Raw genomic sequence first — 15,320 nt, 5'->3', positions numbered from 1 at the left:
GTCTCTAAGGGTCCTTGGGGTGGGTTGAGTAGGGATGGTCCTGTAGGTGCACAGAGTTGAATGCTTGGTCACCAGGGAGTGGCACTATTATAAGATGTGGCCTTTTTGGAGTGGGTGTGGCCTTTTTGGAGTGGGTGTGGCCTTGTGGGAGGACGTGTGGCGCTGGGGGCGGGCTTTAGGGTTTCAAATGCTCAAGCCATGCCCAGCGCGGCATTCATTTTCTGTCACCTGCTAATCCAATGGAAAAACCATCAGTTCGTTCTCTAGTGCCATGCGTCCTTGCCTGGACGCTGCCATGCTCCCGCCTTGATGATAATGGACTGAGTCTCTGAACCTGTGAGCCAGCCCCAATTAAATGTTGTTTAAGAGTGGCCTTGGTCATGGTGTCTCCCCTCACAGCATTAGAATAAATACTAAGACGGTCTTGTTGGAGTATGGCATGTCTGCTATCACTTTGAAAAGGTGAGCTATCATCTCCAGAAACTGCTCCTGCTGCATCTGCCTTCTTCCCGCACGCCAGTCACCTGAGTGTTAGACCTGCGGCGTGTCAGGGAGCGGGTCACATCACGGTAATGTTTTCACATCAGCACGTAAACAGTTACTTCTCACGTCAGATGCTTCTCAGCGGTACTCTAAGGACATTTCCTATCTGGCTGAAGTTTGTATCTAAGCTCACTGCCTCTTCTTAGAGACCGCCAGTGACGTCATCTAAATGGAAGTGTGCACCAACATCCTGTTCGCGATGTGATCATGGTGGATCCTGATTGGCCCTTGTTCTTTCTGGTCCTTAGGTCAGTTGCTGATGAAACGTTATAAAAATGAGCAACTGTCAATCATGAGAATAAGTCTTTACTTTTGCAGATCATACACACACACACACACACACACACACACACACACACACACACACGCACATATTTATTTAATTAAAAATGCTTACTGAAGGGCTGGAGAGATGGCTCAGCGGTTAAGAGCACTGACTGCTCTTCCAGAGGTCCTGAGTTCAATTCCCAGCAACCACATGGTGGCTCACAACCATCTGTAATGAGATCTGGTGCCCTCTTCTGGTGTGTCTGAAGACAGCGACAGTATACTTACATATATTAAATAAATAAATCTTTAAAAAACAATGCTTACTGAAAACTCACACTGGTAAGCAGTATAAGGAAGATAAGAGTGAGTGCTCTCTGGGAGCGAGCTGTGTGGCTTTCTTTTCTAGTCGCTTATGAACGTGACGGCTGCTCAGCGCTGCCAGCTACAGCCATCCTCGTGTAGAAACACAGCCTCCAACAGCAACGCATCCCAATCTACACGTGGAACCCCAGCTTCACGGTGGGAGCCCCAACTACACTGCACCGGCTGTTGTTTCCCACAAGGTGCACAGGAGAAATGACCTGTAGGATCCATGGGCTAAGATAGCTACGTGCTAGACAAAGTTGTGATCTCCTGGGTTTTGATTTGAAACTTACTATTTACTTTGAATGCTGTGATGGTTAATCCCTGTTGTCAACTAGAACTGCCTGAGAGGTGGGGCTCTGGGCAGGTCCATGGTGGGCTCTATTGGTCAGGGATAATTAAAATGGAAAGTTCCGCCCACTGTGGGTGGGCACTGAGCAGGGTGGGATCCTGAACTGCATGGGGGAGAAAGACAGATGAGGACAAACATTCACGGCTCTCTTCTTCCTGACGGTGGAAGTCACAGAAGCAGCCGCTTAAAACTCCCGCTGTCTGTCCTACACTCCCCAGCAGAAAGTGCTTTCGTCATCATGTGTAGAGTAACATGGATACAAAAGTCCTTTCTCCTGCAATTTACTTTTGTCGGGCATTTCACCGGAGCGAGGAGAAAAGTGGGTCAGACGAAGACTGTGACGCGGTTTGTACTGTAATGGTCTAAGCGTTTGACTACGCCTGGCTATTTCCCAAGTACTAAATGGATGCCATTATTCAAGGGGAAAACGGGTAGGGACGCCTACCATCGTAGAAGTAGATTTCTTGTGTTGACTTCAGAAAACTCAGGAGGCTGTCCGCCCTGCTGCTGGCGAGCTCAGTGTCTTCCTGGGCGGGGTCTGCAACTGAGCTCTCGGGATCCTCTTCTTCCTCTCCTCCCACATCGCCCTCCACCTCTGCCTCCTCGCTGCTCTCGGGCTCGTAGGTGAAGCTGGCCGCAGAGGCCCTGGCGGCTAAGCCGGCTTCTCTCTTCCTCCTCAGCCTCAGCTTTGCCCTCCACTTCCTTTTCTTATTTCTGCTCATGGCGGGGGCATCTGGATGTGGCGGGTGCGTTTTCTCTCGCTGTGTCTCTAGTTCCGTTTGCCTTACGGTAACACCACCGAGGCTTTTAATACTCTTCTTTGACTTGTGTCGTCTAATTCTTCGTCGTTTCGGCTGGTCAGGAAGACCCGGGTCTGTTAAAAAATTCAAATACGGTGACTTTTAGGATGATAGAACCATGACAACCGCACTTAAATGCGTTTGCCATCGGGATTTTTATACTTTTAGTAAAAAGGAGTTTGAACAATTGACTTCAGTGGTTCCTAATTTTACCTTAACTGACCACACCACCTAAACCTTAGTGTTAACTGCAATTCAAACGGACACTCTATTCTTCCTGCCCTACAAAAAACATACGTGCGGCCGTGCAGTCGTTACAATTGTGACATCTAGTGTATATTTTTAGGGATGTAACTGTCGTTTTATTAGTGCAAGATTAATCCCCCACGACCCTGGAATAAAAACGTATGAACTTTTCTTATATTCTTCCTGAGATGGGGGGCTTCCTATCAAGCCCGGACAGGCTGGCTTTAAATCTGAGATCCTCTCGTTCCTGTGTCAGGTGCGTCTCTAGCTGTCTGCTTTCAGAGCGTGAGGAGTTTAATACTAAACAGGAATGGACATTCGCAGCGGACTGCGGGAGCTGAGCAACCCACCACGGAGACACACGGAGCTATCTTAGGAGCAGCACAGGCCCATTGATGGATGGGGGGAGGAGGGGTAAGGGACACTGCCCTCAGGGTCAGGTGGGAGAATGGCCAGCAGCTGCCATGCGGAAGGCCTCACAGTGCACAGCTCTCTTCAGTGTGCATACGGGGACTGTGAAAGTATGACGGAATTCTGCACACCACCACACGCCCGCTTCACCCTTTGGCGGGCCACTTAGCACACAGGCCGAGGACGCAACCCGTTCTTCTCATCACAGGTGACTCATGCCCTGCGGGCCCAGCAACTATAGAGCCTGTCACGCTACCTCGTGCTTTGGTTTCTTGACAATTCTAATTTTAGGAAATTCTTGTTTGAGATTTCTGAGCTGTCCACCCTCAAGAAACCAAGATTAATAAAGAGCTGCTTACTGACCCGACAGGGAAAGCACCCGGCAGGGCGTCCTTTCTCTGTTTGGACAGCTAACTAACTCTGGGGAGGTGCTGAAGCGGTCACAGGAGCCTGCATCATGGTCAAATCACACGGCATATGTCTCCTAGCGAGCTCCGGGCCTTGCCTCTCACCTGACGTGGACCACCCCTCAGCTCAGCGTCCTTGTTGGATTAGACGCTGGGTTGTGGGAGTGGTGAGCAACTCCCCTGCTATTTTGGAATGAAGAGTTCACAGTTTTCTCCTGTACTTAGTAACTGTTTCTATGAAACCCACTGCTACCTCGAACTTGACGTGAGGCCAAGACTACTCCTCGGGAAGTCATGATATTAGATTATGGTCTAGCTTACACACTGCTTTCCTTAGCCACTGGTAGATCTTTCAGTAGAGCACATCTTTCCATCTCATTTGCAAGTATGAGTCGATATGAGGAACCTGCTAAGTGTGGCTGGTGGATCGATGTCGACTCCGAGTGTCTTTGAATCCCTGACAATGAAGTGGTCTATTAAACATTCATGTCCCCAAAGTGACAACTGTTTATGGAACTGTTTATCTCAGGTTCGCCGCACGACGGAAGAGTGTTCCTTCTGGCGTCTTAAAAGTGTTTAATGTCATTAATTTGGAGAACAGAGTCAATCCATATTTTATGATCTCAGAGGAGGGCCATTTGGGAGCTGGCGTGACAGGGGCCCTGGGTGTGTGGGGTCCTGATTGCTCACTAAGGAGGGTGGCTGGAGGCTGTGTCCTCAGTTCTCTCCAGGATCTTTGTGGGTGCCTCCTCCCTGGAAGCCACCTTCAGGATGGCACTAATTGCCAGCTTGGTTCTCTGTGGGTTATTTCTTTTGCAAGTGGTCACGCCATAATATGGAAGGCTGTTGTTAAGAATGGTTACAATATCGATCTGCTACCTTAAAGACTGCAAAGTATTAATTTTAAACGGTGGCAGGAGCAAAACAGCTCTCGAACGGTGCATTTATGACACGTTTCTGGATAAATGCGTGCGTGCGCTATTGAACAGGGAAGCTTAAAGAAGTCACCGTTAGCCCAGACCTGGGAAGTGTGCTCTGGTCACATGGGTGACGTGAGGCAGGCTGCTCATGCTTGGCTGTGCCCGTCTGACCTCCATGCTGAGGCGACTAAACATATGTGGCCTTATAATGTGGAAACCTTAGCTTAATCTTGAACTTAGGACATCGCAAGAAGTCTAGGCAGTCACTAAGTGCTTCTGAAAGGTATTTGTTAACCATGTGAAGAAGAAGGAAAGTCAGTAGTGAGCGTTTATGTCACGTGAGTCTAGGGACACAAGACTGTGGTCAGGGATATAGCTCAGTGCTGAACTATTTGCCTAATAAAAGGAGACTCTGGGCTATCATCAGTACTGAGAAATAAAATGAATAACATATATATATATATGTGTGTGTGTGTGTGTGTGTGTATACACATGCACACATACACACATACATACATGCACACATACATACACACACATACACGTACGCACCCGCATATACACATACACACTCACACATATACACATGCACACACTCATAACATATACACATGCACATGCTCATACATATACATATGCACCCACTCACAAATACACACATGCACACACAAACATACACACTCACACATACACATGTCCACATATATACACATGCACATATACATGTACACATACACATGTCCACATATATACACATGCACATATACATGTACACACATATACACACATGCACACACATACATGTATACATATACACATACATGTACACACATATGCACATACATGTACACATGTTCACACATACACATATGCATACATAGGACTATTTCTATACTGAGTATGGTATGAATCTCTATAATCCCAGCACTTGATAAACTTAGGCAGGAGAATGGGTAATATTCTAGGTTTCTGGGTCAATATGAGACAGTAAGATCTGACCTCAAAAGTAAATATAAATAAATAACATAAGCAAGCGATCAAAGAGCAAACTAAAGAGAATTAGAAAGAAAGCAAATACAGGGAGAGCAAATAGAGGAAACAAATCAATTATGACATTTTAAAGAAAGACCTGGACTGACAGTTGGTGAGAGGAGTCAAGGAGAGAAGGGAGATAGCACAGCTGTCAGCATCAGGAAAGTAGCAGAGGACGCTTTGAGCGACACCATACAGCAGGCTAGGTTCTCTGCAAGAAAGGGAGTTCAGAGAGACACTCAACAGTTCACCAAGTAGATGGAGAAATAGAAAACTTTAATTGTTCCATATTCTTCTTGAAGATTAAAGGGGCAGTGATCGAGAGACGGCTCAATGGCTAAGAGCACTAACTGTTCCTCCAGAGGACCCAGGATTCAGTTCCCAGTGCCCACATGGTAGCCCACAATTGTCTGTAACTCTGGTTTCAGGGCCTCCAGGGTCCTCTTCTGTCCTCCACGGCACACAAGTGTTGCACACATGAAAGCAAAACATCCTTATACATGAAATAAAAAATAAAAAATAATGCCAACTCTAGTTCACCTGTGAATTGTACTGCGGACTTAGAGAAAACCCCAAAACCCATGTTCCGCTTGCATAAGCATTACTAACCAAAGACAGGGTACCCACAGCTTGCTTGTTCTTCAGTCTGAAACCTGATGAGGATGTTGCAAGGGGAGTATCTTGGTGACTTTTCTAATGGTGTGATAGGATACTGTGACCAAGGCAACTTACAAGGAATGCTTTTGATCTGGGGCTCACGATTCCAAAGGGTTAAAGTGCACAGCATCCGGGAGGGGAACATGGCGGCAGGCAGGCAGGCAGGCAGGCAGGCAGGGCAGGGCACTGGAGCAGTAGCTGAGAGCTCATAGCTTGAAACACAATCACAAGGCAGAGAGAGCTACCTGGGAACTGAGTGGGGTTTCTTGAAATCTTTCCCATTCCCCAAAGTAAGAACCTCCTCCAACAAGGCCACACCTCCTAATCCTTTCCAAACAGCTCCACCAACTTGGGACCAAGTATTCAAACATAGGAGTCTGTGAGAGTTGATCTCATTCAAGTCACCACAGTAGGGGAGAACAGGCCTCTCACGAGTACTGCTAAGAAAACTTTAATGGGATCTTAATAATATTAATAAGACTATCCCTGTGATAGAAAATATTTGATGAATTTTGATGCTACTATATGACAAGGTCTTTGATCTAATTAAAATCAAGGAAAACTCAGAACATAAGGGTTACCTACAATACCTCTGCTACTGCCATACGCCATGCTAATGTGTTAAAAAAAAAAAACAAAAACCTCTCAACTTAGGTAGAAATGATGAAACTGCACCATTTGCTAGTGGGTTGGCTCTCTCTCAGGCCCCAGGCAGAAAGAAGGCCAAACAGGGACTGCGTGAGAATCACACTGCTGCATATGAAGGAAATCCGAAAGTGTGAAGACAAGCTCTTTACTAACAGGTTAGGGCCGAGATGAGTGTGATGGACGTAGCTCATTATGAGAGACTGAGCTTACTGCTGTGTCCCTACATGGACCCCATGACCCCACTCAAAGGTCTAGGACTAGGATCAAGGCGTTTTCCAAGTCGGCAGAATCAAGATCAGGGTCCTTAAAGGGTGTAAGAGGACATGATGGGGGAGACTTTAGGAGTGACACACTGCACCTTGGCTTCTGCACTGTCCCCGGGTTCCATAGGATTGCTCCATGTGCCAGATTTCATGTGCCAGTATGTGCCAGGGGAGGCTGAGGAAGTGGGGAGCCCTCTGTGGAGCCCAATGATGTGACCTTACCTTTTACATATGCTGTGGCTATACACCCTAAGTTCCTAGAATTCCCCAGGTTTGAAGAACACAACATAGTGTATGAATATATGACACATAGGTTCATACAGGAAAAATGTAGCCTTTGTCTTATTTAAAACACATGCCACACACACACACACACACACACACACACACACACACACACACACAAGTACACTGACACACCAGAAGAGGGCATCAGATCTCATTGCAGATGGTTGTGAGCCACCATGTGGTTGCTGGGAATTGAACCCAGGACCTCTGGAAGAGCAGTCAGTGCTCTTAACCTCTGAGCCATCTCTCCAGCCTCTGCTTGGCCAAACTATAGTCCCTCTGCCCACCCTCCCTCGGAGTCCACCTGCTTATCTGAATTCCAGCCCAAGCAAGGCCTCTGCTAGGCCGAGTTGGCCATAAAGCCCACCTCATGCTTCTCGCCTTGCATATCTGATCAGCCTTTCTACACGTCCAGGGCGAGGTCTGCTCACTTGCGTTCCCTCAGCAAGAATCCAGTCAGGTTCGTTTGGCAGGAATCCTCAACCTGGATGTTTTCTTAGTGGCACACGCCCACATTCTCCGCCCAACCCCTAGTCTCTAGGTCTAAATCCTCACTCGCTCATGACGTACCCGGGCTCCTGGGGTATGTCTCTTGTTAAGACGGCACTAAACACAAGTCCGCCAAGAGCAAGCATCATGCATGACTTTTTTTTCTTTAATACTATGACATGACTCATAGTTCCAACCTATGGCTTCCCCAAAAGTCTCATCAGAGGAAGCTGACCATGATCGTGTTGTCAGATGAACCCAAGATAAGAATTATTACAAAAATAAGATGCCGAAGGATTATGACACAGTTCAATTTCGACTTAGTTTCTGGTGTGATTTTCCACCCCATACTGCATATATATGTCTGTCTGGTGTTATATGAAAAAAGGTTTTGTTTTCATAATCCTGTATATCCTAAATATTTCATTATAACTTTTGTCAGGGCCACTTTGCTTAGGGAGTCTAAGGGAAACTGAGTCACAGGTCTGATTCCTGGGGCAGTCAGGTTTCTATTGAAGAGCTTAAGCACTGAGGAGTGTGCTCTCTGCATAAGGGAAATAGCTCAGGCTCTCACTTCTAAACAGCAGGTCACGGGCGCCACGGTGGCCACAGAGGAAATCTGTGCTGATGGTCATGGCTGATGTTTGCATGGCACACCGGACTGAAAGTCCCCGCTCCTTGGGCTCCAGTGTGTGCAGGTCCATCTGACTTCCCCACCTCTCTGCTCCTGAGGCATTAATGGGCAAAACATCGCTGCTCCCGTAGTCCTCGGCAAATTCTCAGGTCCAGTTGAACTGACGAACTCTGGTCCACAGACCAGAGCCTACAAGCCTTGGGCCTTCATCAGGAACTCCCTCTCTCCCTTGACGCTCCAACAGCCCCATCGAGCAAACCAAGGGCATCACTGGTTCTCTCACACACTTCCCTCCAGTGTGGTCTCCCATTAGCTCTGAAAGGTCTGGATGGTGCCACCCTTTTGCAACAGGGAATTGTCCTCGTGGGTGCCACTGGCTGCGAGTAAGTGAGTGTGTACTTCAAGTGTGGCTTGTGTGGCAGGAGGACCAACTTGTAGATCTCACTTTTCCTAATCAAGTACAAGAGCCATGTGTGGCCAGAGGCAGCTCCGTGAGGCAGGGCTATGGGCAGAACCGTAAGAAGTGTGCTCTGGGGCATTAGCTACAGTTTTCGGCAGAGATGAAAGGCGGGCATTAGAAAGACGACTGACTGCATCATCCATTGAGGATAACTTTCACTAGACAGTCTAAAACAGTGCAGGTTTGAAAAGCACGTGGGAAGGAGTCGAGTGTACCTCTTATTTCTGTGTCCCTCTAACACTATCACCACCACCACCACCACCACCACCACCACCACTACCACCACCACCACCACCAATTTAGAGGAGAGGGGTGGGCTCCGACAGAGCATCTTGGTTGTGGGAGCATGTGGTAGAGGCTGTTCTTCACTTCTTGGCACAAGGTGTGTAAAGGAAAGTATCAGGGTGAGATAGTATGACATCCCGTCCCCCAGTAGCCCCCATACAGTAAGGCCCCATCTCTTGCCTTTCTTCACCTCCCAATAACACGATGATATGATGAACTCATCAAAGGATTAATCTATGGATTAGCTTTGAGCCCTGTCTCTGGCCACCCCTTCACAGACATACCTAGAGATTTGCTTGGCTAATACGCTAGGTATTTCTTAATCCAACCAGGATGATGATACAAACCAGCCATCACACGAAATAAATCTCAGTTAATTCACAAACTGAAATGTGAGTTTCCAATCCCACCGAGCCAGCACTGGGGCAGTGAAAATAACCAGTGCAGACAGGACCCTGGACAGGAAACCTGGGGTGAGAGTCCCCAGGGCTGTGGCCACAGAGGAAAGGAAATTATAACCCACCCTACTTAACTACAGGCCTCCAAAGCATGGTTAATGGCACACTTCTTTTTTTGAAGTAATGATAGATTGAAATCCCTGCTCACTGCGTATCAGAGGTGTCAGATAAAGAGCTTCCTGCTTTGTCCCACAGGGACCAGCGGCCTTCTCCTCAGTAGATGGTCCGAGTACAGTTTTCATTTCTGAACCCAGACCAGAAGCACTGCTCTTTGCTCCTCTCCTGTTCTTCACAGCGGAACTCCGTGATAAAGGCATATCAACAGTGCCGACTTGTTCTAGAGACCCGGGAGAGCTGCGGATGTTGTCTCAGGCATGCTCCTGATTCTATGTGAGTTTGTCTGGAAGTGATCTGCTATAAGAACTCAGTTAGTCCAGTCTGTACCGGGTGACAGTCTCATCTTCTAAGGTTCCACTTCAGCAGTTCTCCAGTGAGCCTCCTTCCCTAGTGCCTCTCAATGACGGAGGTCTTTGTGCAGGCCTGGGCATCTTTCCTTTGAACTGTTATGAAGGATGAGCTGTCTTTTGTTCCAGGGTAGAGACCCAAAGACCACTCAGCTCCACCGAAGTCTTAATTGAGTCTGTGCTAAGCCTGCTGGTGCTTGCCTGGAGAGAAATGCTTCTCACAGAGTGGCCGGGAATGCATTTTGCTGGGATCTTTTAAAGGCAAAGAACAGAAAAACTACTGCTGGTTGGCAGCTGCAGGGGGAGTAAAGCAAGCAAGCAGTTTAACAGAAGCTAAACGCATGCAGCTAGCTGGAGCATGTCTTTTTCTTTTTTTTTTTAAAAAATAGAATCTTTTCACAGTGGGCATGGTGGTGCATGCCTTTAATCCCATCCTGCGGGAGGCAGAGCACTCTGCATCTGCTCCCAGCTGCTGCTAGAAGAAGCCTTTCTGATGATGACTGGATAAGGCACTGATCTGAGTGTAGTAGAATATCCTTAAGAATAATTTTAGGGATTGTTTATCCTAGGTTTCATCTAGTCTCTGGTTCTTGGTTACCCAAACAGTGTCAGGAATGGGTTCCATCTCATGGAGTGGGCTTAAGTCAAGCCAGACAATGGCTGGCTATTCCTACACGTTCTGCACCATCATTGTTCTAGCATATTTTGTAGGCAGGACAGATTGTATGCCAAAGGTTTTGTGGTTAGATTAGTGTCTACATTTCTCATTTGGTAGCCGAGGAGTATTTTCCTGCACCAAAGAGACTAGAACAAAGGGGTGAAGGTTCCATGTAGGCAACAGCTCGACTTCTCCATGCTCAATGAATTGTGTGGACATTGTCCTCAGCAAGGAGGGTCCATTGTCAGTCTGCAGAGAGTAGCCCATTGTCATAGCATCAGTCTGCCTGCCCCCCATGGCAATACTCAATTGAACACAACTCAGTTCTGGTATGGAAGCCTCAGCCATTTGAAATTCCTTTCTTGGGAATCCTGTTTAGATCTACACACCATTTTAAATTTGGATTATTTGAGTTTTTGATGTCTTATTTGGTTGAGTATAGATTTTTTTAAAGTATGTCCTAATAATTTCTAGATTTTCTTGGTGTCTGTTGCTACATCTTTCTTTTCATTTCTGATTTTGTTAACTTGAATATTCTCTTTCCATCCTTTAGTTAGTTTGGATAAAGGTTTGTCTATTGTGAACACATTGACCCAGGAGACAACTTTCTGAACAGAATACCGATAGTGTAAGCACTAAGATCAACAATTAATAAATGGAACCTGGTGAAACTGAAAAGCTTCTGTAAGGCAAAGAACACCTATAGAATGGGAAAAGATTTTTACCAACTCCACATTTGATAGAGATTGGTATCCAAAGTATATAAAGAACAGAACATCGTAGAAATCGATAATTTTCTCAATAGGTACCAATTACCAAAGTTAAAATTAAGATAAGATAAACAATTTATAATTTATAGTAAAATAGAAGCATTAAAAGTTTCCCAACCAAAATTGGTTCATGGCTTTAACACAGAATTGTATCAGGCTTTCAAAGAACAGTTAATGCCAATACTCCTCAAATTATTCCACAAAACATAAACAGAAGGAACGCTGCCAAATTCATTTTATGAGGCCACAGTTACCCTGATCCCCAAACCACACAAAGACTGAAGAAAGAGGATTACAGACCAATCTCCTTTATGAGCATAGTTACAAACATACACAATAAAATACTTGCTAACCAAATCAAAGAACACATCAGAAAGATCATCTACTATGATCAAGTAAGCTTCATCCCAGAGATTTGGGGATAGTTCAACATATGAAAATCAGAAAATGTAATCCACCGTGTAAAAAAACTGAAAGAAAAAAAAACATCATCATCTCATCAAATGTAGAAAAGGCCTTTGACAAAATCCAACTCCCCTTCATGATAAAATTCTGGAGACATTAGACATTCAAGGAAAATACCTAATTATAGTAAAGGCAATTTACAACAAGTCTATAGCCAAGATCAAATTAAATGGAGAGAAACTCAAAGCAATTCCACTAAAATTAGGAACAAGACAAGGTTGTTCATATCTATTAAACATAGTACCTGAAGTTTTACCTAAAGCAATAAGACAACTGAAGGGGATCAAGGGGATACACATTGGAAAGGAAGAAATCAAAGTATCATTATTTGCAGATGATATAATTATTGATTTATGTTGGGCATAGGTGCCACAGTAAAAAAGGGAAGGTCACCAAGATGCTATAGCCTTTATTTTCTAAAAAAGTAGAGGGATACAGCTTCTTGGGAAAGACCGACACCCAGCTAGTTCACTCCAGCTACTTCATTCAAACATCATACAAGGTTAATTGGGACTGGGAAAGGTTTTAGCTACCAAAATTATCTTGCCCTTTGCTGTTCATGAGAGCAGACAACCCACACAGATCTCAGTCCCTTTCGACCATGACTAGCCATAATGGAAAGAACTTCATGTTTGCCAGGAGTGTCTTAGGACCAAGATCAGTGTAGCTGCAAGCTTTCATGTAGTACCAAATGCAGACCTTACAGAGAGGCGACATTTTTGTTTTTTAAGAGGTGATATTTTCTTTTTAAGGTACAAACTGTCTCAAAACAACCTTCTAGCCTCTAATTATTGATGCAAAGGTGTTGTTGAAACAAACATTTTATTTAAAGTCAGACACAAAGTCATTCACTTAAAGTCATATGCATTCACTTAAAGTCAGACATAAAAGGCTCCACTATACATCCATTACACAGGATAGTATAGTATACATAAGTGACCCTAAAAATTCTAGGTTTCTTTTATCGACACTAGATCTGGCATCATGGGCCTCATGGCATCTGTGGGATATTTTCATCTCAGTCAGCAAAGCGTCTCACCCTCTTAGCTCCATCCCATATCACACTGCTGATGGCTTCTCTCTGAGCCTGGCAACAATCTCTCTACCCATCTAGTTCTCAAGGCAGGTTGCCACCATGCCAGACAGACACATCCCAATTCCTGGCGGCCCAATGTCCTGCCACCACACACTCTCTTGAACTCAATTAAATTGCCACATGAAAGAACACACAACACAATAACCTCTGATCCAATTGATAAGATATAATTTGCTATCTAGACATACAAAATCCTGTACACATCCATCCCTTAAGAATATTCCTAACAGCATGTAAATGTGCAGAGAGGAATCTTAACATCCACCTCCATGTTCTCTCGGCTGCTACCTCTCTAGCTCCAGTCTCCTCCTCTTCCCTCAAACTTTTCTCCCACCCATCCTTCCTTCTCATCCAATGACAGGCTTCATTCTGTCTTGTACCTGCTGCTTTCACCTGCATAATGACATCATCCTATATCCTACAGCTGAAAAACACTTGCAGTGAAGTGGCTGGACACAAGATTAACTCAGAACAAACCAAACCAAACCAAACCAAACCAAACCAAACCAAACCAAACCAAACCAAACCAGTAGTCCTCCTATATACGAATGACAAATGGGTTGAAAAAGAAATCAGGGAAACAACACCTTTCACAATAGACTCAAACTGAAGAAGATTTCAGAAGACGAAGAGATCTCCCATGCTCATGGATTGGTAGGATTAACATAGTAAAAATGGCCGTCCTACCAAAAGCAATCCACAGATTCAATGCAATCCCCATCAAAATTCCAGCACAACTCTTTACAGACTTTGAGAGGACGATTCTCAACTTCGTGTGGAATAATAAAAAAATCTATTATAGCTAAAACAATCCTGTACAGTGAAAGAACTTCTGGAGGGATCACCAACCCTGATTTCAGGTTGTGCTACAGAGCTGTGGTAATAAAACACACATGGTACTAGCATTAAAACAGACACAAAAACAGGCATTAAAAAATGAAACTGAATTGAAGATCCAGATGTAAATCTAAGCACATATGGACAACTGATTTTTGATGGAGAATTCAGAAATACACACTGGAAGACAGCGTCTTCAACAGATGGTGCTGGTCTAACTGAGTGTCTGCATGGAGAATACAAATAGACCCATATTTATCACCCTGCACAGAACTCAAGTCCAAGTGGATCCAAGGCCTCCACAGAAAACGAGATACACCAAAGCCGACAGAAGACAAAGTGGGGAACAGCCTTGACGGCTGGCACATTTGACACTGAGTTTCTAGGACAGGGTTGGGTTCTTCCCCACTGGACTTTTCATGGTTGGGGTAGCAAGGGTGGTAGTGGTGGTGGTAGTGGTGGTGGGGGTCAGTTTTAGGGGGTCAGGTTAAGCCAAAGATGGCTCTAGCTGAGACAAGATGGAGAAACCTTTGCCCTGTCTTGTCTCGTCACTGTGGGTAGGCAGGGCACTGGTTTTCCCAGTGGTTAGCGGGCACACACAGCTGGTCTCGCTTTATGTTTGCAGAGATGCAGAGCCCGGTGACACTCCCTGCTCTAGTTCTATGGTGCTCACGCTCATCCTTCCCCATCCCCCCGTGAAATCTCCAGTTGCCTGAACAGAGATCGTAGGATCTCAACTGTTTCCTCCACTCTGAGCATCTAATGCTTTCAGTGCTCTAACTAAAACCAGTGTGCCTATGTTTGACTTTCACCCAACTGTTAGGTCCTAACACACTCTCATCATTCAGTGGAAGTTGTGATGGTCTGCATATGCTTGGCCCAGGGAGTGGCACTATTAGAAGGTGTGACCCTGTTGGAGTGGGCATGGCCTTCTTGGAATAGGGTAGTTCTGTTGGAGTAGGTGTGGCCTTGTTGGAGTAGGTGTGTCACTGTGGGCATGGGCTTCAAGACCCTCATTCTGGTTGGGAGCCAGTCTTCTCCTAGTGGCCTCCAGATGAAGATGTAGAACTCTCAGCTCCTCCTGCACCATGTCTGCCTGGATGCTGCCATACTCCTGCCTTGATGGTAATGGACTGAACCTCTGAACCTGTAAGCCAGCCCTATTTAAATGCTGTTCCTATAAGAGTTGCCTTGGTCACGGTGTCTGTTCACAGCAGTAAAACCCTGACTAAGACAGAAGTCTACATGAAAAGAAGCACAGCCACTCAGTGAGTCCTGGGTGGACTCATATTTGCAGAGCTTGTACCAGACGGTTGTACCTCTGTCCTGCTGAGGCTCTCTGTCCCTGCCGACTGCAAACCAGAGTTCATCCTCTCAGTACAACAACACATCAGGTTCTGTGGCAAACCAGTATTTCTGAAGGTTTTTTTGTTATAGCCATTTGTTTTATTTGCTTGTTTATACTTTACAGGTGAAACCTATAAAATTAATGATGTGCTAGCTA

At 45.5% G+C, this 15,320-nt stretch overlaps 1 protein-coding gene across 7 annotated transcripts in view; it reads right to left on the bottom strand.

Annotated features, from left to right (window-relative positions):
• The window catches only part of Erich1 (glutamate-rich 1), a gene marked incomplete at its 5' end in the record, with an annotated part of 52,793,804 nt that overhangs the window by 4,285 nt on the left and 52,774,199 nt on the right, over positions 1–15,320 (bottom strand). For 6 of the 7 annotated variants that reach the window (NM_001436572.1, NM_001436571.1, NM_001436573.1 and 3 more), the window contains 1 exon segment: positions 1,974–2,402. In NM_001436572.1, coding sequence (NP_001423501.1) covers positions 1,974–2,250 — 277 coding nt within the window. 7 annotated transcript variants of the gene reach the window in all.

Source organism: Rattus norvegicus, chromosome 16 (genome assembly GCF_021556685.1).
Source record: "Rattus norvegicus strain SHRSP/BbbUtx chromosome 16, alternate assembly SHRSP_T2T, whole genome shotgun sequence".
NCBI lineage: Eukaryota > Metazoa > Chordata > Mammalia > Rodentia > Muridae > Rattus > Rattus norvegicus.
The sequence above is the reverse complement of the archived record's forward strand: the minus strand, read 5'-3'. Positions and strand labels throughout refer to the sequence as shown.